At 37.6% G+C, this 27479-nt stretch overlaps 1 protein-coding gene across 1 annotated transcript in view; it reads left to right on the top strand.

Moving 5' to 3' along the window:
- Positions 1 to 24554, top strand: part of LOC18435059 (AT-hook motif nuclear-localized protein 14) — a 33480-nt gene extending 8926 nt beyond the window's left edge. The window contains exons 2-6 of the mRNA XM_006845116.4: positions 5018 to 5070; positions 9233 to 9364; positions 22742 to 22903; positions 22998 to 23298; positions 24098 to 24554. Coding sequence (XP_006845179.1) covers positions 5018 to 5070; positions 9233 to 9364; positions 22742 to 22903; positions 22998 to 23298; positions 24098 to 24183 — 734 coding nt within the window. The 3' untranslated portion in view covers positions 24184 to 24554. The remainder of the gene's footprint in view (positions 1 to 5017; positions 5071 to 9232; positions 9365 to 22741; positions 22904 to 22997; positions 23299 to 24097) is intronic.
- Positions 24555 to 27479: the final 2925 nt, after the last annotated feature.

The raw sequence follows: 27479 nt of genomic DNA, 5'->3' as shown, positions 1-27479 counted from the left end.
AGGTGCATTTCAAAAATCTATTGAAAAAAGATATTCTGATGTTAGAAAACCATATATTTGATCATCTCGACATCGAGATGTATGGAAATGGGTATGGAAATGGGAGACAAAAATAAAAAAGATTTCATGTCCTAAAGATAGTGTGTCTAGCAACACATTATCTGGGCATCCATTTTCAAGATTTTCATGCATTTATATATTTGCTTGATTTTAACTATTTTTTAAGTTTTAAATAAATTTTATAATTAGAGAGAAAAATAGATTCTCTGGCCATCCTAAGTATTTTCGACATCAAAATGCAACACATTATTTGGGCATCCATTTTCAAGATTTTCATTCATTCTTGATTTTAACGATTTTTTTAGTTTTAAATAAATTTTATAATTAGAGAGAAAAATAGATTCTCTGGCCATCTTAAGTATTTTCGACATCAAAATTACATTTTATAATAGAATTTTATAAAACTTATGATAAAATTTGATACAACTTATGATAGAATTTGAATATGCGCCTTGCTTTTAAAATGAGAATTTAAAATGACTAAATTACCCCCATCATTTTTTAGGGGTATTTCATTCAGTTTAAATTTTGGGAAATATTTTTTATATATTTTTTAATTTTGCGCCCTATTTTTTAATACACATATAGTGATATGCATTTTGAACCATATGATGAAGATCTGACAGTTGGGATTCCACCTATATTACTATTCATTATAGCTGCTCAGCTATTGTAAGGTTTACTATATATATATATGGGGAAAAGCTGGGATTAGCCCACTAACTCATTTGAACATATGAGCCTAACTGCCCTGATTGAATCTGGGCTGATCTGACGATTTCCGGTAGTGTTTGAATTTTATTTTATTTTCTACAGATCCAAATCACTTGAAATTTTAGGTGTGTGTTCATAAAAAATAGTTGAATCTTCAAAAACTATTTTACATGAAATAAATTGACCAAAATACCCCCAAAAAGTTTCAGGGGTGTATTTTGGTCATTTAATTTTTCATGAATAAATTTTTTTACATTTAATTAAGTGCGCCTTGATGAGAAGAACACATAGTGATTTGGATTTGTAGAAAAAAATTAAAATTCAAACACAAAATGAGGTAGTGACCTTCAGATCGGCCCAGATTCAATCTGGGCCGGTGGGCTCACATGTTCATATGAGCTAGTGGGCTAATCCCAGCTTTTTCCATATATATATATATACACACACACACATATAAATATAGATATGTATGTATATATAGCCAAGAGATTTTCTACTCGCTAGGGAGTATACTATCCGTTTACTTCATCGGAAAAATACATGCTACGAATATTTTTTAAATCTCAAATTTTGGGGATTTAATTTTTATATTCAATAGAATAATCTCGGCAGAAAACATTTCCAGAATAAACTATCTCTATTCTACAAAAAACTAATTCTTCAAGATTGAATGGAAACCATCCAAATTTTTAGGGGTTAGATCTAAGTGTTGCAAAACTCTAAATTCAAAATTTTTCTTTTAAAAATAATCATCTATTAATTCTTACGTGGTGCCCAAAATTTTAGAGTAAAAGAATCCTCCTAAATAGGTGTTTTGAGTGAGGGAGTAGATTAAAGTATTAAAGTATGCTCTCGCGGGAGCATAGTATATGCACTCATATAGATATATATATTGCAACGGTTTTATAGTAATATAATATAATGAAACAATCTTAAAAAATCATGCTAGGCTATTTGTTTGACCTCAATATTTACACACCGGTTTTATAGTAATATAATATAATGAAACAATCTTAAAAAATCATGCTAGGTCATTTGTTTGACCTCAATATTTACACACACTCTTTCAATTCTGATGAACAATCACAAAAAAATAAAATTTGAAAACACATACTAGAAAGTGATTTTTATTTGTAATTAACATTGGCCATCCATTTGATCAGATTCTTAGATCTAGGCCTTAGAGGCATTCTTTTTCTTTTCCAATTTTGATAGATGGCTTTATCATCATTGGATAAGCAATGTTAGAAAAGAAAAAAATGATTTTGAGCTCGTTAAAGCCTAGATCTCAATGTTCATCAAACGGACAATTTGGATACATTATTTGAGAGAAACTCGTTTTAACCACATCTAGGGCGTGGATTGAATTTTTCTTTTTGGATTGGATTGTTAGGATGATGAGAGTGTATGTGCAAAATTTTGGGGTCATACAAATGCGGCAGACATGGTTTTTTATAAGTATCGTTTCATTATATTACAATGGCCAAGTGACATGAAATCACTCCTACATATGTGTGTGTGTGTATTGGGGGGGGAGGGGGAGTGTGTGCGTGTGTGTTTATATATGCAAGTGTTCCTTCTGTATGTGTAGCATAGTAGTATAGTTAGGCCACTCCTTTCAAAAACTATGTTAGCAGATTTGTATGACCCTAAACTTTGCTTAGACACTCTCGATCAATCCTAAAGAAAACAAAATGGATTAAGGGTATGTACAGTATTATGGGTTAAAAAGAATCTCCTCAAGACCTAGATCTAATTTCTCACCAATTGGATGTTCTACATTTATTATGTTCAAGAGAAGCATAAGGTTTGTGGTGCATCATCAAAATTTTGTTTTTCATTTTATTCGTTAGGTTGAAAAAAATTGTATCTGTAAAATTCGGAGTCAAACAAATGCAGCTAACATGGTTTCTGAAAGTGCAGTTTTATTATATTACTATGAAATTGTTTCTTGAAATCATTGTACACACACACACACATACATGGGGAATAAATTTTTTGGGTTAAACGAGTTATGCCCCCAACAAAAATATTTCCCAGTATCTGTTAGGCCCAAAATTCTGGGGATGGCTGTAAAAATACTAGATGAAAAACTCAAAAGAAAGTTTTGTTTTTAGCCCGTCTAACACTAGATCCAGGAATGCATCGAAACAGATGGCTCATGTTAACCCAATTATGTCTATCCTCATAAGACCATTGTTTTTTTTTGGTGGGGGGAGTGGGGGGGGGGGGGTGGTGTTTGCTAGGGTAATGATTTAAAATAGTAGCCCATAACATCCAAAAGGAGATAGAAGAGGGGGGGGGGGGGGTTCAAGGTGTGTTAACCCATGGGTAAACCTGACACATACGCAGATCACATATGATCATCACCATCGTCAGAGCCTTTTCCCAACTAATTGGGGTTGGCTACATGAGTCAAGGGCGCCATTCTGCTGTATTAAGCACTATACCCTTATTAGGGCCACAAGTTCCATATTTTTTCTCACTACTTCCAACCATGTACTTTTGGGCCTACCTTTTGTCTTTTATGAGCATTCCACTTGAAACAGATCACATATATGTATGCGAAAAAAATTATATGAGCATGTGGTCTTATATGTTGTAGCATGTCATTTGAGCTTGAGGGGTTTGTTCGACCCCAAATTTTGCACATAGAGATCTCATCTAGGCTACGAAAGGGGGGGGAATGAGTCTGCTATTATCATACAGAATGGTTGCAGTCACTGAAAATGGAGCCTCTGTTTTCCCCCTCTCTTGTGCAAATTCCTTTCTCTTTTAATCACTTAGATGTGATGCATATGTGAGAAAGAATTGGGTCCAACAAACCCCTCTAGCTCAAAGCAGCTTCTGCTGCAGTATAAGTCCATTGGCTTGTATAAGTTTTTCATATATATATATGTGTGTGTGTGTGTGTGTGTTTCTTTCTTGTCTAGGATATGTAAATGCTTGCCCATGTTGCAGTGAAACCATGTACTGTGCCTTCAATATGTCTTTTAGAATTTGGAAGGAAGCTGACTTCAGTTTTTTTTTCTTATACAACTGTAGTTCGAGTGTCTTATGAGAATGAAACTTGTAAAAAAGAGAAAAGGAACTTGCCTTCCATATGAGTGATCTGAGTCTTCAGCTATCTTTCTTGGTTTATATTTTTGTTTATGCTCTTGATTGGAAAGGTTAAATGTGCTATTGTTTTAAATGACTGTAACCTTAGCATTTCCATGATGATTATTTTCTTGAGGTCATTCTATTCTTTTGATCATCTGAACTGCATTCTGTAAAAAAGGGATCTAAAGAAAAATTCCATTCTTTTTAGATTCTCTCTGCAGTCTGTATATTTCTAATTTTTTTTCTATCTTTTCCATAAGTAAACATACTTTAGTGTTGTTGAAGACATATTTAAGGATGGAGTTTGACATTTTATTCAACAGTAGAAAATGTTTAATGTTTTTTTTTTATCTGTGAATGCTCTGTTTGAGATTATTTTTCATTGTTGGTTGCGATGTTGGAGTAATAACATTCTGGGAGTGTTCGGATGCCCCCCTTATTACGGTTTACAGTTTAAACTGCTTGTTACTGGTGGTTATTTGATTTGTGTGCTTCCTAAGGGCATGGCTCATTGACTCATATAATATGTGGTAGTGATTTCGATTAAATGTGTAATCATGTTTTTCATCTTCACTTGGAACCTCAGGTTGATTTCTAAGTTCGAGAACTGCCCAAAAAAGAAAGGATTGAAGTGCATTTATTTGTAAAGGGCTGTTTGATAGGACTTCCATTCGTCGTCTTTATAACAAATTGTAGATTTGTTTCTATATTGTAGTTGAATTGCATGAGTTCTTTGCTGAACTTGATATCCCTCCGTGATATTGATACTTCAATTTGAGGGAGTGTAGAAAGATGCAAATGTAAGTTTTGATTCAGTAATTTGCGTTAGTATTAGGGCATATTCTTCTTATTTTGATCATTCATTTGAACCTGTAATGACGTATGATTAAGTCAAGGACATATTTTCTTTTAAAGTAAGCAAATATAAGGACCCTATCTCCCCAAAACGAACACACATTCCTCTTTGATTCTTTCCCCTTAATTTGCAAACATTTTATTTTTGAAGATAAATCAGAAATATAGATTTGGGCGTCATATTTTGTGTAATAGTTGTATGCTTTTGATTTATAGTTATTCTTTCAATTGATGTTCAAGATGCTCGTCCCTGAATGACTATTATGCTTTTAATTGTGGCATGCAGGCAATGCTGGGCAAGGATTTACTCCACATGTCATTACTGTTGCTGCTGGAGAAGTGCGTATTCTTATCAAAGTTGTTGGATTTTATATGGTTTCTCTTTGTAATTCTTAGAACAAATGCACAAGTAGATTTTCCATATTTGGATTTATTTCTTTAATTTTTCTGGCACACTTCTCCACAATAATTGATACTCTTATGTTTTCTTATCTTAATCTTATATGTAGAATGTGACTACTAATACAAGAAACTTAGACGGTGTGGTCATAATTAATCGCAATTCCAACAAGTCATTGAGTTTTTATTGGGGCAGATTCTGTGTGAACCTGTTAAGCATGCGCATACATGTGGGCACACTAAGAGATGTACAAGCACACACACACACACACACACTCTTACACTTGAATCACATCTATAGTTAACCCTTGAAATTTGTTCATCTACAGTCTAATTATAAGCTCTGATCAACCAGTGGTAGTCTATATGTAAGGTGTCTTGATTAGGTGGAGTTTAATATATGATGGCTGACAGAGGATGTGAGGGGTACGTGTTGCATGTATATACTGGCCTATAGGTACTTAATTTTCAAGACATTCTCCAGGGAAAGAAAATGCAAGATTTCTGGTTCACAAACAGAAACTGTGCAACCAATCTTTATGACATTGGTGCTCCGAGTGATAGGATGTGTACTGGCCACAAAGAGAGCTGTGTCCAATGCTAGTGATATATGGGGATTGACTCAGGAAGAAGTCAAGTCACCATAACTCTGGCAGATCTTTAGTGTTATATCAAGTTGGAGATGAAAAATGTGATTTTCATGTTATGAAATGGGTCATTCTCAAAAGAAATGGGTCATTATGGCGTGCCCCATCAACAGAACTTTTAACCATGGATGTCAAGGATGACTGGCCATCCCACCTCATCCTCATGGTCCTGGGCACGGACTAGAACTCAAAAAGATCCATCTATAAGTCTCCCTTCTTCCAGGATGTTTCATAGAGCATGGTGATGGAAGGGGTCCTAATTGGCTCCCCAAGTATCCTCCGCATCATATCCATCATTACAATCGGATTATGGTTGGCACATTGCATGTTGCGTTAATGTTCTAATTTTGCGCGGATTTTTTGATTCTCTTCATTCTGGGGATTCCTCCATTTTACCCTCGAGCACCATCTCACCTTTCTAGGTTAGCTATTTCTCGTGATTTCTTGGTGATTGCAGCCTGCACTGATATCAGATTATGCAAATCAAAAAGAGAGAACAAACCCAATAAGCTACCTTGTTCATTAAATATGAAATTCTTCTTCAGGCAACATATGTTACTTCTTATGGACTCCATACCTAAGTCTAAATGCTTCTAAAGACACCTGACCAATTCCCATAACATGCAAGGCCAAAAGTCACCTAAAAACCAACAAAGGCATTTATTAAGACGTTATATATGAAATATGCAAAGCTTGAATGCCATTCCAATCACGACATACTCTCTTCCTAAACTACCTGACTAATCTTTTGAAAACTTTACGTCTTACTCAATCTGCGTCAATTAAAAGACCTCAATGAGGAAATTGATCTTGTTGCACGAACACTCAAGATCATACAGAGGACATTTCCACAAAGGTTTTGGCCAAAGCCAACTTCAAAGAATTCAGGTCTTGTTTGGATGTGGTGTCCAAAGTATGGGTAAAAAGGTTTGAGTATTAAAAATACTGTGATAACTTGGGGCATTTCTGGTACTTTTTGTATGAGTATTTAGATCAATTTCTAATAAGGGCAAATGGTCATTTGTATGGCTCTAGGGTAATTCTAGAATTTTCTAGAGATTGTAGTAATCCAAGGGAGATTTAGGGCGTGTTTGATAGGTGGAAGTTTCTGGAAGTGGGAGTTAAATGTCCCACTTGCATGTTTGATGTTACTATGTGGAAGCTGTAAAGTGGAAGGGCGACCTTCCATAATAGCTTTTTTTAGTGTTAAAATGGGTTCATTTTTAGAAGACCTCTCTTCCATCAAAAATGATGGAAAAGCAGTCTTCCATAATTTGCGGGAGAGTCCCTTCCACTCCCAAAAACTCCATGTGTCAAACACACCCTTAGAGTTTGAAGGCATACATAAATTATCTTACAAAATGTACACTGGATTTTTCTTGATCCATAAGTCAAAATTTGTATGATCACTGGGGCTCTGGAACAATCCATGGATCTATAGATACATAGAGGTCATCTTCCTTGTGTTCGTGTCAATGTACGAGAGTAAAAGAGAGAAGTAAGAGATTTAGGAATGCGTTCAAGGGTAGGTGGTTAAGTTTCCGTTCCTACCATGAGTAGGGGACTGCTTTCCCGCTGGACTAAACCCTGGCTCAAGTAAATTTGTAGTTGTTATTTGAGAAATTCAGTGATTGATTTTGTCTCTTTCCTTGTGCTTTCATTTGCAATGTCATCTTTGTAATTGGGTGTGAGACTCAATGACCAAAATCTTTGGCGTGTAGCTCTAGCACTACGTTGGAGAATTTTGGTGTGAAGTGAGTCCAAATTTTCTCTGCAGTATGTTTATACCCTTCTGACCCCTTACATTCTGGATTTCCTGTTGTTTTAAAATACTCTTAAATGTCAATTAGTTTGCTCTTCATTTCTCAGTTTTTCCTCCTCTCGTTTGCCAATTTCCTGAAAAATTATGACCTTTCTCTCAAACTCCCAAATAATTCATCACCTCTGAATTTCAATTTCACTTTCACAAACTGAATCATTTTAAAGAGCTTAGTTTAATGTTCATGAGTCCACACAACATTTGCATCTTTGAACCCTTGATGCTCAGGACACATTAATTCGATCATGGAGCAGCATTCCTGTACCTAGGTTTTGACGCTAACACTGGGGCAGATGGTCAGAAATGGAGTTGCTTATATATTTCAGAAGGAGCTCCAGAAACTTTTCCTCACAGTAACTAAAAAGTGTTCAATCTCAGCGTATTTGCTGTGAATTCTATCTGACCCTTATAGTCATTTTGTTTGAAAGAATGTAGGACTCATACTATGTAATTGACATAATTATTTGTGACGATCAGTTTCCAAAAAAATAGGCAGTCCACATCCCTGGTGCTCCACACCGGGTAAGTATCTAAATCAGGAAAAACAAAGCCCCATTAACAAAAAGGGGGGCTGATGGAAGTGAAATCAAATAAACTGTACGGTCCCACCACTACATCAGAAAAGAGGCGAGCGGTAGATGGCTGATACTGAGGCCTGTGTGTCCTTTATGACTCCAACAGCTGCCCCTTAGCAAGAGAGTCAGTGGTCTAGTTGGCTTCCCTTCCCACATAAGTGAAGCTGATTCGTGGAATCCTGCATAGGGAAAATATTTGTCCAAAGAAAGTGGTGAGTCTCCATGGGCAATGGACTCTATTTGTGGCACATCATATGATTTTGTGAGTCCCCCACCCCCTTGATCAGCCATGATGTCCTAGTTGGTGCACCCTTCTGAAGCCTTCAAGTAATGCAATCGTGTGGGCAGTGAAAAACAGTGATGTTTCCTAGAAGGAGAGCACTTTGTTGCCTATGTGGATCTCTTATAATCAAATTGATATTGGAAATTTTCTTATTGAGTTCTGGCTTCTTTGCTTTTCGTGTTTTTCTCTAGTAATGTAGTAATGTTGACTATCTTATTCGTCAATATATCTATAATAGTATATAAATAAATGCATCATTGTCGCAAAGGTTGGTTTTTCTTCACAGAGTAAAAAAATTTAAAATATGGATGTTGGTTTTTCTTCGTTGTATCCTTCACTTCATTCCTCAGTTTGGCCTTCAACAGATTAATGTATTTCACTGATAGCAGAAAATGCCATTGGGCTGTATTCAAGTATGAGGCTTTGAATTTTCTGGCATAGTTCATGCATACGACTTAGAAAAACTTTTTCTGTGTCTAAATTGATGATAAATCTCAGTTATGAGCTCTCATTTGACTTGATTTCAAGCAAGAAATTGCTCGGTTCACTTCCTTAATTATTTTACATCAAGTATTTGCTTCTTTTATGTTGGATTCCGGCTGGCTTATAAACTTGGGCTATTTTTTTGAGCCCTCAAGACCAGATTTTGAAATTATCAAATTTTATAATTTTTATGATTTCGTGTGCCTTCTGAACGTTTCTATATTCTCAAAATCATCAAATTTTATCTTGTTTATGATTTTGTGTGCCTGCTGAAAATTTAAGTATTGTTTTGTAGGATGTCTCCCAGAAAATCATGTCTTTCATGCAACAACGGAAGCGTGCAGTTTGTATACTGTCAGCAAATGGATCCATTTCTAATGCTACCCTACGTCAACCTGCCATGCTTGGGGGAGATGTGACCTATGAGGTGGAACTCTCCTTCCGTATTCGATGCTTGGCTCTTTTGTTGGGTTTTTTTTTTTTTTCCCACTGTAAGTCAATGAAAATGTGGGATAGTTTATTTTTATGGTTTAGATGCCTTAAACATGTCCAACTTGCATTGCTTGTCTTTGATCAGTCATGCAGAAGTTGTAGCTGTTCCAGTGTTCGTCATGGCTTATCCTCCTTGACACACCCCTATGATTTATATGGGCACATCACTTCATCTCATCTCGTATTTGTGCTTTGCAATATCTCGGCTATACAGCTCTGTGCTCTAACAAATTTGATGATTGTGGCTAAATAACATATGCCCTAATTCAGTGTTTAAAATCTCAGACATGCTCTGGGACTTGCCAAGGACCCGGAGCAAGTCAGCTTAGCAAATCCTACTGGACTTGCTGAGTTTGGTCTGAGTTGGTTCGGTCACCCATCAGAAAATCCCAAAAAATGGGGAAAAATTAGAAAAATAATAAGAAAACAAAAAGCCTTTGATTGTAATTTTTTTTTTGTTGTCGAAAAAAATAGGCGAACGGGACAATTTTCAACCAAGATCGAGCTAGGGTTTCGAAGAAATCACAATTTTTTAAAACTTCAGCCAAATCCTAATTTGAAAATCAAACTTTCTCATATCTCAGGTTTTTGATTTTTGGTTTTTTTCTCTTGAATCTAATCTTTTTAGCTGCTAATGATGCAAAAAAAAAGCTTAAATCTCAAATTTTATGAATAGGAGCTTTATTGAAAGAGAGATGGTGAATAAGGGGTATGTTTTCTGCCTCACTTTCTATTTTGTTCTTTTGCAAATTTTTGTCAGAGTTGGTGAGTCTATCAGAAACTTGCCGACTTTATCCTAACTAGCCCGGTTTACTTCTGTAACTTGGACGAGTTCATGAGTAGTATCCCTTGGGTTAGTAGTGGGGTTCCAAGCTCGGTAGGCTGCAGGGCCCTAGTAACTTGGGCAAGCTTGTGTTGTACTTGCCTAGCCTTTTTCTCACTACTCTAACTTCTTCTGACCTGAAGAGCTTTGTCTGCTCATAGTGATGTAAGGGGAACTTTTTCTCAATAACTTGGGTTGGTTGTCATGGTATTGATGTTGCTGGAAAATGAATTCTTTCATTTTTCCTTATTTGATTAGTTTGAGTATTTTTTGGTTGCATCATATATATCTTGTGGGTTATCCATTTAGTTTTAGATAACAAACTGTAACCATAATTACATGCTATTGGTCTATCCATATCTAATGGTCAAATATGATGTGTATGCTGCCAAACTTATCAGAGCCAAACTTATCAACCATATGATAATTGCAATTCTGAAGCTGTTAAATAGAGATTGCAATGGAGAGAGTGATCTATGAAAACATGTAATATTTATTTTCACAAAATCTCATTTGGCATGGACTATGTTACATGGATTCTTCTTTTTGCATGATGTACCCTTGTCGGACACGTATTACAACAAACAATGACAGCACATATTTTTTTGTGATTCTTCTTGCTCATCGACCATTGACTACTCTATTTTGTTTTGAGTTAAGTCTTGTTCTTCGTAGGATGGGAATCCAACAGCCCTTACCCTTGTTTGACTCATAAGTATCCATATCCATGCAATATAGGTAATAGGAGTTGCTACTAGCAAATTAATCTAACCTTTGGTAGCACAATTTTTTATTTGAGCTAGCAATGGGCTGCAATGTTCAAGAATATGGGGGCAGCTGCCTAAGCAGTTGGGTGTCCCATTGGGAGACGGATTTCATATTTCAAACCTATCTAACCTATGCTAAAAATTTACATTTAAATCTAAAATTTGCATGGCTAATAGTGCAAAACTTTGAAATTGCCCAAAATTTTACATCATTAGCCATTTAAGCAAAACAAAGCCATTTAATTATGTTCAAGGAATATGGATGTAAGTAGTTATAAAAGAGATATGGGGATATATGGTCTCACTGAGAGTATGGCCCTTGATAGAACAGAATGGAAGAACAAGATTCGTATAGCCAACCCCAAATAGTTGGGATAAGGCTGTTGAAAGCCATTTAAACATGGCCAAACATAGAGCGACATTTTCAAATTTGCATTATAAATTAGAAACAAAGCCAAGCATAGCCAAAAATATAAAATAAGTTCCCAATTTTGCATCAGTTTCAAAAGAAATTTCAACTTTGCATTAAGAATTAGAAACATAGCCAAACATAGAGTAATATTTTCGAATTTGCATTATTAGTTAGAAACAAAGCCAGACATAGAAAAAGATATACTATAAATATTTCAAATTTGCATTATAATGAGGGTATGGCCATTGATAGAGCAGACTGGCAGAACAAGATTTGTTTAGCCAACCCCAAGTAGTTTGGGATAAGGCTTTGATGATGATGAAAGCCATTTAAACGTGGCCAAACATAGAGTAATATTTTCAAATTTGCATTATAAATTAGAAACAAAGCCAAGCATAGCCAAAAATATAACATGAGTTCACAATTTTCCATCAATTTCAAAAGAAATTTCAACTTTGCATTAAGAAATTAGAAACATAGCCAAACATAGAGTAATATTTTCGAATTTGCATTATTAGTTAGAAACAAAGCCAAACATAGAAAAAGATAATACTATAAATTTTCAAATTTGCATTATAATGAGAAATGTAGCCAAAAGTATATTATAATCGCAAAAATAACAAACCCTAAAAAAAAAAAGAAACACTCGTGAAGTTTCATCCGAGCCTTATTTGGGCCATACCCTCGGTCAGACCATAAGTCATCAAAAATCTCTTCTCATTACTTCCATCTATGTCCTTTTGAGCCTTCCGTTGTCCTTTGAGAGTCTTCCACTTGAACCAAATTGCCCCTCCTAACCGTTGTTGTTCTAGGTAACTTTCGGTTGTCACAATACTCACAAAAACATATGAAACGTTAAACATAAACAATTAAATATACTAACCTTTTCAAACCAATTGAAGTAGGCTTGAATTAGTGACTTTCGGTTGCCAAAAGCTCTCCTTTATAACCGCTTAATCCCCAAAAAGTTTCAGGTCTAATGTGAAATCGAAATTCTTGGAGTTTGAATTTGATGCTTAAAGAAATTTGATTTTGAGCTAAAAAAATAGTTTTTAGGGCTCAAATAGAGTACTCTAAGGATTTGGGGGTCAAAATGCCCCCCAAATACTATCTCCAGCGGTCCCGCCTTTTAAAGGGGGGAAATTACATTTTGTTGTTTGCTTTTTGTCGAGGACAATTTCTGTCTTCGCCAAAAGAGCTATGGGCAGGCGCTCAGGCGCTGCGTGACTGCCTAGGTGGTGCCCTAGGCAACTAGTTGGCTGCCCAAAGTCACCGCCCTGCACTAGGCCGCATAGGCCTAGTGAAGGATGGTGAGGCCGCCCTACCCAGGTGGCTTGGCAGCCTAATTTTTTGAACTATGATGGGCTATGTCTATTTTGCATGAAATATTCTGTTAGGTTGTCATATCAGTGTGGGATACTTGACACCCATATGTACACATGTTTTTTTTGAACCTTTTACTTGTTGGTAGAGGCATTGATGTTGTCAATATTTAAAACTTGGATCTTTTTGTATCTCGGAGACGCAATTTTTTGAATGTTGTATCTAGGATATACATTTTGACTTTGAAAATCTATTTTGATGCACTATATCTATTGCCACAAAGGCATAATTGGTTTTTTATGGGATATTTAGTTATTTTTGGTTGTGAATAAAAAGGAACTAGGTAGGGTCTATATAGGCTTCTAGTAGGGCACCAATTCCATTAGGATTAAGACTTCTAGGCTTATCTCTAGTATTCTTAACCTAATAGGATTAGGCTCCTAGATTAGTCAAATTTGTCATTCAACAAAATCTAGAAGCTTCCAGAAGGTCAAAATAGGACCCAAAAATCATGTCCCTGGGATTCCAGAAATATCTGGACCTCAGAAGTGTCGCAATGCGATACAAGATGCTGGGCCCACCAGGTTGAGCGATGCAACCTGTGTCGCTGAACCAAGCCCAGTGGCAGATGATTCTGAAGACAGTTCGGTCTAGTGTGGTGGTAGTCTGATTAAATTTGGACTTGTTTTGGGTATTGCGATTAGTTGTTTAGTGGTTTTCCTAGGGATTATGGACTACTGGAAGGTGTCCTAAGGCTGGTATGGTCCCTGTGTTTTAGGGTCACAAGTTTCTAAGAATTTTTGGTCCCTACAGTTACCCCTCTTTGGTGCACCCTGTTCTTTGAGGAATAGGTGGGCGACGAAGAAGTTGACACATGCTATCAGTATTCAACCTTGCAAGTGTTCCTAATACCAAATGGTCATAGGGAACACTAGTCCATTTTTGGAGCATCCTCGAGATGCCATGTCATCCTACTCAGTCACTTTCATCCTAGGGTTTCCCGACATGAAATGTTTTTTGGGATTTTTCTTTATGCAGGTTCGCCATCAGACTCCGGACTTGATTTTCCGGCCATGCCACTTGATCTTAGGCTTTCCATTTCTCAATTTTTGAATTTGGGTACTTCTTAGTTCCCTTTCTCCGACTTATTAGGAAGGCTTTCCAAAAGGTTTTCATCTCATTCTTCAAAAGTTTCTGAGAAGGCAGAAATGCGATTACATCATGTATGGGATTTCCAACTCCATTTTAGAAAACATTTTTGAAGATTTTGAAAATAAAGAAAAATTTTGGAAACAAAAGTAGGTGCCGGGTGTACAATTTTAAAAAGAAATTAAAGTTTTTGGGGGATCACATTCGAAAAGTAGCCATCTTGGAATTGCTCGTAAAAATAGAGTTTGAAACAAAATAAAAAACTAGAAGATATTGAAGAAAGGGAGATTTTTTTGAAAAATGACCCGGTTAGCAGTTTCGGCTCTTGCCGTCGGGAAGATTTTCTCTTTTGGAAAGAGATTCTTTTTAAAAAATTCTTTTAAAAAAATGTGGGTCGCATCTTGAAATCTTAGCCCTCATGTCACAATCCAAAGAGTTGTTCGAGGTCTTCTAATGAACTAGTGTCTTCAAGAATGCGAGATATTGCCCCTAAGTACTTAGGATCTCCTTGGACTTCCAATTTCGTTTCGCCACCACTCCCTTTGAAGTTCATATAGTCAAGATCCTACAGGTTTTACTTGAAGAATACCTTAACCGTGGTCTGCCTGACTAATGCCCGTTGGCTTTTGTGGACTTGACCAGCGTTCTCTTTGCACTTCTAGGACCTTCTTGATTCTTTTTTAGGTATTAGACTTCCTTTTCTTAATTTTTAATGAAACTTTGAGTGTCGTTTAATGTGCTTTGAATTTTGTAGGCGTCCTTAACTTTTGGGATTCATCTTTTTTTTCTCTTTTTTTTTTTCATCGTTCGCACATTGTTCCTTTCAAATTTTTTGCTGACAGCCTTTTTTCGAATGCCTGGGGTTCCTTTTCAGATTTTCAGCCCCGTGGATTTTTTTTTTGGGGTTCCACCATATGATTCGACTTTTGTAGGTAGTTAAGGCTTTTGACTTGAATCTTTGGGCGGCTTTTCCCCTTTTTTGACTTTTTTGCTTGAAGATAGAGTCTCTTTTTGATTTTGCCCCTTTATTTAATGTTGCTTGTTTGTCGGTCTTTTGCTGTAGGACTGGGTCAAAACTTCCTTGTATTTACTCAAGAACTCGGTCATCTTTTTCCATTCTCTAGGTAGCAGGGAGGTTCTAATTTCGGTTATCCTTGGATCACCCTCACCCCTAAATTTACTTCCAACATCTCTTCGACGGCGGTTGCCGAGTTCCTGTTGAGTCCCATTTGATCTGCTCCACATGAACCTTGACGCTCAGACTTGGAATCAGTCTCAGTTTTGTAGTCCTTCAATCTCTTGCTTGGGTGACTAAGCTCGTCAAGTTCTTCCTTGTTAAAAGTATAATTCTTACTTCTGATTCCTTGGGTGTAAATGCCCTGAAGCATTGTGGCGAAGTGGGGCATGAATACCTCACTTGGGTTTTTGAAAGTGGTGAGTGATCACCCAACTCCTTTTCAATAGTTGTTTTCAGCTAGAATTTCTTGCTCCTTTTGAGGAATTACCCCCATACTGGACCCATCCTCAGTACTCGAGCCTAGGCAAGACTTTTGGATTAAGGGTTCGGGTGCTTCTCCATTTTTGTGCCTTACAGCATAATGAGGATCATCGGATAAGGGCTCAGCCTCACCGGCTGCTCCTATTGAATTATCTTTCCTTGGATAAGACTGCCCCTTTTGGTTTGTTTGATGGGACAGCCTTGATTGGGTCTTCTACATTGGATGAAATTTGTGTCCCATCAGCTGGATCATCTTGATCTTGGGGTGCCCCACGCAAAGGAGTCGTACCCCTGCCCCTGTTGATTTCTGGGGGATCCTTTTATTTTGATTCTTTGTCCCACTTAAGTGGTCATCCATTGGACTTTCTTGAGGGGTTAGCTTGGTTAGGTCTTCGAGATTAAGGTCTTTATCCCAAGGAGGGTTATCCAGAAAATCTTCCGAAAGTGGTGGAGATGGTCCCCTTAGAATTTCTAGGAGATTGACCTTGTTTGACTCTTGTAGAGATAGTGAGATTGGATCTTGAAAATTGGGTAAGTTTCGTTCTCACCTTTTCATTATCAACTGTTGAGCCGACCTTAGAGGGCGGTTCAATTGAATCCTCTAGGCTTGGCTCTTCATCCCAAATAGGTGGGTCTGCTAGTAAGTTTGGTGAAGGTGGCCAAGGTGGGCCTCATTGATTCTTTTAAGAGATCAACTTCTTCTATAGGTTATTGAGGGGATGAATCTTTCAAATCATCTTTCATTACCTGAACTTGAGAGGGACACGTGTCTGATCCCTTGGGGTTTGGTTCATTATCCCATGTGTGTGGGCTGTCTAATGCATTTATTTTGAAAGAACGGATTGATTGGATTTTTACCTTTGTTTTGTTGTCTATAATGCGGATATCTTGGCTTTCCTGTGAGTACGCAGCTGCAATTATGATTGGGATTCTTTGTGGGGTAGTTTGTTCTTCAATCCAATCTTGAATAATAAAACTGGGGCTAAGGCAGTCCTCATCATTGTGATTTTGAGGATCCCTGGCCAGAAGTCATGAGTGAGTTTATGCTCGTCTTGATCTTCAGCTAATTGGGTTCTCAGACTGGTTTCTTCCTCTGCCCTAAGGCCATGTTGGGTGATCTTCAGGCTTCGACAAGGTTCCTGGCTGATCTGTTGTTTAGGAGGCTGAAGTTGTCTCCTCTTCTTTATCTGTGTCAATGGTATTATCTGGATTTGAGATGGCAGTGACTCTCTCTTTCATATTAGGAGTAGAAGTAGGCTCGTCTCTCTTTAGTCTCCTTTGTAACTCTTAGATGCCTTTATCAATACAGTCTTGGGCAATGTGCCAAGGGCAAGGCATTTTTCAGTGTCATGGGCATGGTTTTGCTGCCATTCGCACCACCTTGATTTGTCTCCAATATGAAGGGCAGGAATCCGAGCCGTAGTCAATTGAACAAGTTTGTTCTCAAGTGGTATCTTTAGAACATGACTCATGATTCTTTTATGGAAGTGAATTCTCTAGGCGGGCCCCCTTGCATTTGCGATGTGTAGAAATGAGCTCTATATGCATACCTAAGCCTTTGAGAAGGAGATTCAGGCTTGGGTCAGGCCTTTGACTCATCGATTATAGGCTTGGGTCGGGCCTTCAACTCATCGATTATCACTTCATGAAGTTCACCACTTTATGGAGTTTCATCATGGTTTGGCTATTGTTGAGGTGCAGCTAGTGGCTGATGTTCAACAGAACTGGCTTTATCCTTGGCCCATTCATAGTGCGTGGCCACATCGAGCATAGCATCAAAGTAGAAGGGCATATTACTTTTATTGAAGAAGGATTTATATTCGGGTGTGACGTTCTCGAGAAGGATGTTGATCTTATGAGAGTTGGTGAGAATGCATTCAAGAACCCAAGAAGCGGGATTCCGAAAGCGCTCGCCAAAGTTAGGGAATAACTCATCATCCTTTTGCCCCATTGAAGTAGGTTCTCCTAGCATGATAGGTCGAGGCTTGCTTCCTCATTAATGACATTCAAATCTTTGGAATGTCTCACTTGGAATTGCATGAGGGTTATCCTTCATAACCTCTCGATGCCACATCAGAGGTCCTCTTGATAAGGTGTATTGGAACGTCACCTTAAGGTGATAGGGTCGATCGCTCAAGACTGGTACAGAAAGTAAGTAAGCAGTTACATGCTTCTGAATTTTTTTTTGTTGAGTTGCGGCATAATGAATCCCATCTGTAGATTTTCGAGATTTTCTAAGGTTTCTTGCATATAAGCTTTAGGAGTTGAGAACTCGCAGAAGAGCCTTGAAGATGCTTCATATTTGCTTTCTTGTCTGCTAACTAAGCTGTTGGAACTGCCGGCTGGTTGACTAAGAAGGATTGTGTGCTTGAGTTTAGGGTACGTAACCTGCTCGTACTGACTGATAGTTGATTGATTAGGTTGCCCCAAAGGCTGAACTCAGGGAACTGGCCTGGTTGGGTAGACTGGTTGTTGGCCTATGGACCTTCCTAAATTATTTGGTTGAGCTTGGTTGGGCTCACCTTGACTCACTAGGTTTCTCAATAAACCTTGCAAAACTGTGTGTTACTAATGGATGAGTGGGAGTGAGCCCTAGGGCAATTGTGGTGATTGGACCTTTGACCTTTGTTAGTCGGGTCTAGGAGGTGCCCTTGGCGTGAAGGTTGGCAACCAGAGCCAGACCCTTGTCTAGGTGATCTACTCCTAGTGGATGGTCCATGACTCTTCAGTGATTGGCTGCGAGGGTTAACCTGGTTTGAGCCGGTTAGCCGGAAGTGACCAAGGGTTTGTACTTTTGGCAAACCTTGCCTATGTCGACAAAGTTGAATGGTATATCCTTGGTTTGCTAGGTCTTGCACGAATGCAGGCACCTTAGGGTTTGCTTGGTGTTGACTCAGGGCCAGGACCCTGACTTAAGATTGGTGTAAGGGCGGATATATGAACTGCCCCTGGCAGTATCATGGTGACCAGAGACATGATTGGGTACCCTAACTTGCCCTCTGATGGACTGGTTATCAGGGTTAGAATGATGAGATGGTAACTGACCACTGGGGTTAATCGGCTTGTGTTGTATGACGCAAGGGTTCAAGGACATTTGACCTACCTTGGTCATGCTGACCAGACTTAAGCGTAATACCCATGTCTTGGAGGATTGCCCCTGGTTTGATCCCTTGACTACTCAGGGTGCCATGGGTCTTGCAGACCTGGTGGTCCAGGGCTCCTAATCTATACGAAGACTAAAGACTCGGACCTAACTACGATAGACCAGGACAATCACAGACAAAGCTAACCAAGATTAGGCTAAGCAAAACACCACACAAAAGGTTTGAAAAATTTGACCTAGTTCTATAGGTAGGTTTACGGTTTAGCTGGGGTTCCTAACTGAGAAAAGTTGAAACATGGCTAGGTCTCAATGGGTACCCACGTAAGCCCCATGCCACCCTTATGGGTATTTCTATGGTTCTTACTGTATGTGGGGTGCTATGGGGCAAAGAATTGCTGAGGGGAACTCATAGTTAAAGTTGTGGAATCCCCAACAGTCCCTCTGCCAATAGTTAGGTTCCCCTCTTAGCATTAATGCTGACTTCGGGTTCCCAAAAAATTTTAAAAATAGTTTTTCAGAGGTATTTGTGTGCAAAAGGTGTGGAAAAGAGCATATGTGCATGTGTGTGGAGAACGTGTAGCAATGAAAGCCGCTAACAAGTATGACAAGAAATCGAAGAATTTAATACAAGGAAATTAATTTTAATAATACTTTAACTGGAAATAAATCAGGAAACAGAGGTGACAGGAAGAAACATGCCCTTGGAGATGACCACAGGGGTCGAAATGGTCTCAGCGGAGAGTTCTGGGGCCTGGTTCGGTTAGCTACACGTTGTGCGTGGCTGTCCAGGCTATTGTCAGTGACGCACAATGCGTCCCTAGAGGCCTGGCGGGTCCATAACAGATTGATGATGCAGTATGCACCTTCAGTTTGTCTCTTACCTGAGACCCAAAATGCGCCATTTCTTACTGGGCCTTTCTGGAGGTCAAATTTGTTCCATATTGTAATCTTAGGTTCCTAATTGGTCAGAAACAGGCTTTGGAATGTGTATTCCGCATCATTTTCTTGATGGATTTTGATGCAAAATTAAGCTCGACATGCCCCACGGTGGGTGCCAAACTGTTTACAGCTAAATCCAGAGTATCTTTTGTGGAAGTCCTCCTTGATTTATGCTCTAATTTATGCTTCAAACTAAACGATTGAAATATCGATAGAGAATAGTGGGGTCTGTCGAATTGCAACATATGAAAAGATGGCTCTGCATGAATAAATCTTCTCCTCACACACCGTCAGTAGAGCTGGCTTGAAATCACGTAAAAACCCAAACGTAATTAAACAAGAAAACATAGAAAATAAATTGAAATTTAAATTAAAGAAAAGGAAGAAAACTTACCTGAACTGAGCCCGTTGGCGTGGGACATCTGAAGACTTGGACTTGGGACCCTATTATACCGTAGGTTGATTTTCTCCTTTGCTTTCTTGTTTCTTGAAGAATTTGTACTTGGGAATATGTTCTTCCTAGGGGTTTGATGCTTAGGGATGCTCATCCTGAGGCTTATAATTTGAAAATTAGGGTTTTATGGATAATTAGGATAGAGCTCAAGGTTAGGTCACCTCGGGGTTTCTGTAGCCTAAGAAAATTTTGACCTAATTTCTAAGGAATTTCTCTCAAGCTTAATTTCTAAGGGTTTTTAGTTCTTTTTGGTAATGAATTTAAAAGGAACTAGGGAGCGTTTATATGGGCTTCTAATTAGGCACTAGTTCCATTAAGATTATGATTTCTAGGCTTATGTCTAGAATTCGAAATCTAATAGGATTACGCTTCTACAGCAAACAATTTCAAAAAAAAAAAATAATAGGATTAGGCTTCTAGATCTATCAAATCTATCAGTCAACAAAAGAATAATAGGATTAGGCTTCTAGATCTATCAAATCTATCATTCAACAAAGTCCAAAAGATTCTAGAAGGTGAAAAAGGAACCCCAAATTTACATCCCTGAGATTCCAGAAATTTCTGGGCCTCAGAATTGTCAGCGACACATATCGCATCGCTGGCCCCACCAGGCCAAGTGACGCATCCCACGTCGTTGAATCAAGCTCAATGTCGGATGATTTCGGAGACCATCTGGTCCAGTCTATTGGCAGTATGATGGCTTGTTTCGGGGATCACGATTGGCTGTTTCCTGATGTTTCTGCATTGTTCTGTAATAGTCTGGATCAATTAGGTTATCTTCGGACTCATTTGGTCAGATTTAGGTTGATTTACCTACATTTGGATAGATTTAGTGGTTTTCCTAGGGATTATGGACTACTTATCATTATGTTTCAGAGTCACAGGTTTCTGGGAATTTTCAGGTGTTAGGAATTAAGGAAATCCGCCAATACAATGATAGCTTTATTGTCTAGCATAAGTAACTCTCATATGGTTAAATCAGAATCCTTCCAGCTTTAAGTTTTGGAGAATTCCCTATCAGGCTTCTTGGCCAAGTTTGTCTCTTCTTCACCAACTGAGAAAAGGTATTGAATCTGTTTATTGGATGTTGCATATTGGAAAGAAGGATTTGACTTTTACCACTCTGTTCTCGAAAATATAAATGGACGCCTATCTCAACAACGTCAAACGGGTTTGCCGATCTACTGGCCGACAGAGCCATGGCCTGCGCTGAAGATTTGGCACTACAGCGGTTCGTTCTTGGTTTGGGCACAAAGATTGCACTTTACTTGAACCCCTTCTGGACTTCTGGACATACACTTTCGGTCTTGTTTACATCTTTTTTGTACATCTACAATATACTTTGTAAGGGGATAATCTTATAACCCCATTTTGTACACGGTCTGTTGACCTATTCTTTTTACCTGGAGTCCTAGGTGTTAGGTACTCTTGGATTATACTAATCTCTTGTATCTTTCTTTTATTATCAATACAAATGTTAACAGTTCTCAAAAAAAATAAAAATAAATGGAATAGTATTTTTCATATTTAAAATAATTTCAGATTCTCCAGTCAATCATACTCATCTGGTCTAGAATTTATTTTTATTATATCAAACTTTTATTTGTGATCTTTCATTCAAAAAAAAAAAAGAAAAAACTTATTTATAATCTCTTGCTCACCCTGTTCTTGTAAGTTTGATTAGTCTAACCAGATTTTCACATGCTTGAATTTGTTCTGCCCACTGAAAATACTTACCTCTGGGAGCTGGGTACCATAAATTCCAGTATGATGTGTTCTGCAATTGTCATATGTGTTTTCTTTGTCTAGATTGATATATTGTCAGTAGTTGATTATTTTGGTCACAATTTTTCTTGTGTATTGTGGATTTGGCTTCTATTTGTTGATGTTTTTGATACATTGTATATGCTCCCTTTATGAAATGCTTGTAAAATGCAGTATCCCTGGGAATGCTGTATGTATAACATGTGCATGTGTACGCTATTGTAAGCAGTCTATATGCTGTGCTTAGTTTTGGTGATTTGATTCTATTTTCTATTTCCTTTTGGAACAACTAAATGTGCTTATGATCTTCCTCCATCTTTATATCTTTCAAAAAAAAGAAAAAAATATTCGATTTATTGCCTCTCCCTCTATATGTGCGTGTGTTTTTGCATGGTCATGTGTCTGTAACGACAAAAATAGGTTTGTCTATATATATGCGTGTGTGTGCATGCATGCTTGTGTCTGTAATGACAATTATATATCATTTGACTATTCTGAAGCATTTATAAATTTGCGAGTTGTTTTGATTTTTATGCCATAATCTTATTCTATACATTTTTTTTAATAAAATAAAAACCGTTTTATCTTACATCTATTTCAGGGATGTGTCAATGGTTTGGACTATGTTGGTGTACTGTATTTGATGCCCTGACAATTCAGACACAAACTGCTTGTCATATTTCCTTTCTAGATTGCTTGAGCATGATGCTCATGGTCAGTGTGAATCCTTTTTAGTACACAAATGCTTATTCCTGAATGTGGCATTAAATAATGGTCACTGAAGTTTAGAAGGTATCACAGATCTGTTCTCCAATTTGTTTCCTCATAGTACAGTGCATGTCATCAGAATATGAAGCAACCACTTCTTGGGGGCATCATTAACTTGTCTGACCTTTGTATGCATATAATATTCAATATGTAGAATATGATCAATTGAATCTCAGTACATTAGCCAAAAGTATGTTGCCTTTTAACCCTTTGAATTTCTGCATAAATTGGGCATTTGGCACGTAGATGTTTGCTGACCATGTTTTGGGTTTTGTTAACTGCTTTCATGAAACCCTCCTTTTCTTATTTCAGGGGCGGTTTGAGATTCTCTCACTCTCTGGGTCTTTCCTGTTTTCTGAGACTGGGGGAACGTTCTCAAGAACCGGGGGGGTTAGTGTGTGTTTGTCTGGGTCTGATGGGCGTATTGTGGGGGGTGGTGTTGGAGGGCCTCTTGTGGCAGCTTGTCCCGTTCAGGTAACTTTTCCCAACTTTGAACATCATCCTTTTCCATGCCTGAAACTTTCTGCATCATATCCTACTGAACAACTAAATATCCAAAAATGTGCAGGTAATTGTTGGTTCCTTTGTCGTTGATGGGAAGAAGGATCCAAATCAGGATGGGAAATCTGAGGCATCTGGCAGCAAATTGTCTACATCCATGGTTGGGGCGATGCCTATGAATTTTCGATCCTTGCCAGAGAGTTCTTCGCCAAGAATATCTGGTAGAGGGAATGAGGATCAAAGCATGGGGAGTGGTAACTATATAATGCAGCATCGGTCGATGCATATGATGGCCTCACGGTCAACTGACTGGAGAGGCGGTCACATTGATTCTGATCCTAGAAGTGATGTGGACATTGATTTGACAGGTGAGATTCAATATATCCATATCTTTTTTTGGGTTTTGTGGATGTGTCAACACTTTCATGATGTCCTCTTTGGGTTATCCTTTTGTTGCAACTTAGAAGTTTGGGTAGAGTAACACAAATTAGGAAGAAGACTTTCATTTTGCTGGAATGGTTTGATATTCGTGAGGTTTAGAGCATGAGTATTCATGCTTGGGCTGTGCCTAACAGGAGTTCTGCCCCAATATACTAACAGCATAATACTAAAATATCTTGTGAAAATGGTTTGATATTCGTGAGGTTTAGAGCATGATTATTCATGCTTGGGCTGTGCCTAACAGGAGTTCTGCCTCAATATACTAACAGCATAATACTAAAATATCTTGTGAAATTTAGGTATAGTTTTTCTCAGATAATTTTAATGAATTCTAATGAGAAATCTCCAAAATTTGCAACTTCTATTTGAAAATTGAAACTCCTTTTAAATTTTATAATTGTTTGTAGGATTTCTAGTATCTTTCCATGAGATACATACGTCCCAATTTTGTTTTAAATGAATTTTGTACATGCCAAATCTTTTTCAAATTATAAACCTTCTGAGTTTTTAGTTCTCTAGTAATTGCTTAGACATTGTTTGGGGATTTGGTATCTCCTCGTGGTGGCTGTTAATGTTATGCCACACTGTTGTGAGGTAGAAGTTCAGTACTGTGGCAACCATTATCTATCATCAATTGATGTGTTTTTCAAGAATCATGTGTAATTGGGTATCGAAACAGTAGAAGTCCCTGGTCCCATGTTGTGATATTTGCTTTGACATTCACAGGAAGAGGTGGTCATGGACTGGCTGGGGCTTGCCACTCACCAGAGGATGGAGATGATGACCATATTGGCCATGGGAGAAACCATTGAATATAGGTAGTAACGGCAAACTAGATAACTTGGGGGGATTTTGAGGTCAGTTTCTGTGGAACTCCTCTGCGCTTTGCCATGCATATCATTTGGGTATCATGTGGAATGTTTATTGCTAGATCCATGTGAGAGCTTCACTATTTTCAAGGTTATAAGGCAGTTACTTGTGCCTTTTCCGTCTTGTATTCCGTGTTTATAAATGAAATGCAAGAAAAGATAGCAAATGTAGTGGTTCTCACCATTTCCAACATGTGGTACTCATGCTTCACCACAGACTGTTTGTTTACTCAGGTTTTCAGACATGTGGTACTCATGCTTCACCACAGACTGTTGTTTATTCAGGTTTTCTGTGAATCTGTCTCTTATTGTCATTCTTAGGGCTTTTGTTGATCTGGATGGTCAGTGTTTCACTAATTACAGAGACGATTACCTGCGATGATTTCATATCACATGTTAGGGCCAACAATACTGGGTTAGATAATGCTTATGTTTCACATGTCGCAGCATGCCTCTAGATGACCTTTCAGGGATTGCATGTCACGGGCCCATTGTATGTCCATGCTGTGTGTGTGTGTGAGAGAGAGAGGGAGAGAGAGGGAGAGAGAGAGAGAGAGATCGAGATCAGGACCTTAATGTATCATGAGAAAGTTTGGGATTTTGCCATTCTGTTTCAAGGTGTGGCATGTCTTCTTCTTTGATTATAATTCACTTCCCTTCTTACCTCCCTCAGTCTGTGTATATACTAACAAAAACTTAGAATGCTGTAGCATGCTCTCTTTGAAATTTGGCCATCGACCTCTCTCTCTACATACAAATCTCAAAATTCAACAGACGGTGACTATTCTCCAATCAATGATGAATGTCAGGTGCAACTCTTCTTTCTCCATCTAATCATTGATTGGAGTGGTGATCATCATGATCAAGGATTTTCTAGTTGCGAGAATTCAATTGTGCTTTTGCTTAAAACCTCTGTTTCTCCAGGCTTTTTTATTCTTCCAAGAGTCGCTCCACAGACGATCTGCCACTTCCTGGTCCAGCACATCTGTGAGCCAGGTGTAGTGCCCGTTTGTTTACTTAGAAAACATAAGAAAACACTTACTCAGCTATGATACTTTCCTCGGTATTGCTATGGGGAAAGTGTGAAAATACGGAGAAACTGTATTTCAGCCTTTTCCCCATTTTTGGAACTTCAATGAAAACGGAGAAAAACATAACCCGCTCCGCCCTTTCATTGCATAACCATAACTGCCCTGACCCCTTCCCTCTCTGTTCCCCCAATCCCTAGCCTCTTTCTCTCTTCTATCCTCACGATCTCTTTCCTTTGTTAACGTTCTCTATCTCATAGCCCAAGCCTTCTCTACGTGCCCAAGCCCTATCAACGTGCCCAAGCCCTAGCTCCCCTTTGTAAACCCATGTTACCTCTGTCGTCAATCTCTAGAACTCAATTCTCTCTCCTAGCTCCCCTTTGTAAACCCATGTTACCTCTGTCTTCAATCTCTAGAACTCATTCTCTCTCTTTCTCTAATCCCAAACCCCCATCTCTCTCTATAGCCCAAGGCTATTTTTAATTATGATTTTTCATCTTTTTACTTTTGCTTTTATTTCTCTCTTTTTCTTTGCTTTTATTTTTTAGTATATATTGGCTTTTATTTCCTTCTTCTCTGATTAACAAATCTAATTATTTTATCAGCAAAAATCAGTAAATAATTTTATTGATGTTTAAATGATAATTACCTATATTTGATATTTATCAGTAATTGATATTTGCTTATGATATTATCAATAATTTTTACTGATATTATCGAATAGTTTTGTTGATATTATCCAAAAATTTATTTCATGTATTTTTCGTTGGAAGCTCATAATCTTAACTTTAGCAGGCTTTGGAAAATTGGTGCTCCCTCTCTGCATTTTTCAGAGGGTCATGTGCATTATTTGTGTGATCTACCTTTGATTTTTTCAGTTCCAAGCAGTGTTTGCAAAATCAAACCGGAGCGGTTAATCGGACAAGAGTATGGAAGCGGTTTAACCCGCTTAACTTGTAAATTGGCTGATTCAATCGTTCTAACTGGGAAAGTCCCAGGTGGTTAAAAAAGTGTTCAAAACAAATTAAAAAAAAAACAAATTTTTTTTATTAAAATATGAAAAGCATATAAAGAATGATTAAAACAAAATACATTCAAAAGAAGTTGAAAATTAATGAAAAAAAAAGATATGAAAAGCATATAAAGAATGATTAAAACAAAACATATGCAAATAAAGTTGAAAATTAATCCATTTTATATTTTCTAAAGGTGATTTTTAAATTTTTTTAAAAAGGATGAAAAAATATGAAAGTGAGTATAACGATCAATTTTTTTTTTAGTCTTTACTATAATGTAAAGAATATTTAAAAATACATTATAAATCAAATTCTTTATTTTTGAGAATTTATATATGTTTTTTTTTATTTTTTATTTATTTTAAATACCGGTTGATCACTCTAACCATCCAAAACTGAAACTGGCCACTGTCCGATCTAACCGGGCGGTTAGCTATTAGATTGGATGATTTTGCGAACAATGGTTCCAAGGTTCAACAATAAATTTTTTAATGTTATTAGGCTGTGATTTCCAAGGAAACAAGAAATATGTATTTCCCCATTTTTTTGCATCACTATTTCATTGTCCCTTCACCATGTGCATGATCCAAAATTATGCCACTTATGTGAAGATAGAGGCCAAACAATTATATAGTAAGGGCCAATTAGTGAAAATTCATTCAATAACTCTATACTCCCAAACCTATGAGCATATTCAAATGAATTATGAATGTCTTGTGCAAGTTTTGGGATTCTTCTGGTTTGCATTTGGGACTCTTTTAGTTTTTTTTGTAATCCGAGTTCATCTCGTGGGCGTAATGTGATATTGCGACAGTCAACTACTTAAGTGTTTTTTGGCTCCTATTTAAGGATTTACGATCTTAACCATCCATGTTGCAAGTAAATGACATGGGTTTATAACTAAAAAATCTCAATCAAATGATAAATTACAACCTCGAACCAATTAGTGTCATAGTTAAAAATCTCAATCAAATGATAAATTGCAACCTCGAACCAATGAGTTTCATAGTTGATTAAATAAATGGTTTCTAGATTTTCAGGTTAGCAAACAAGGGAAATTGAATAGTAGATGGATGCGTTTAACATGCGGCCAAGCCCGCACATGTACAAATGCTGGCTTGGTAATAAATATATATTTTAAATATAATTTGACCTTAATTTTTAGAGAATATGTAATCTTTAATATGGAGATCAT

This window comes from Amborella trichopoda, chromosome 6, assembly GCF_054954075.1.
Source record: "Amborella trichopoda isolate Santa Cruz 75 chromosome 6, AtrichopodaSantaCruz75HAP2 v2.0, whole genome shotgun sequence".
In the NCBI taxonomy this organism is placed as follows: Eukaryota; Viridiplantae; Streptophyta; class Magnoliopsida; order Amborellales; family Amborellaceae; genus Amborella; species Amborella trichopoda.
Note: the sequence above shows the minus strand (reverse complement) of the source record. Positions and strands in the feature narration are given on the sequence as shown.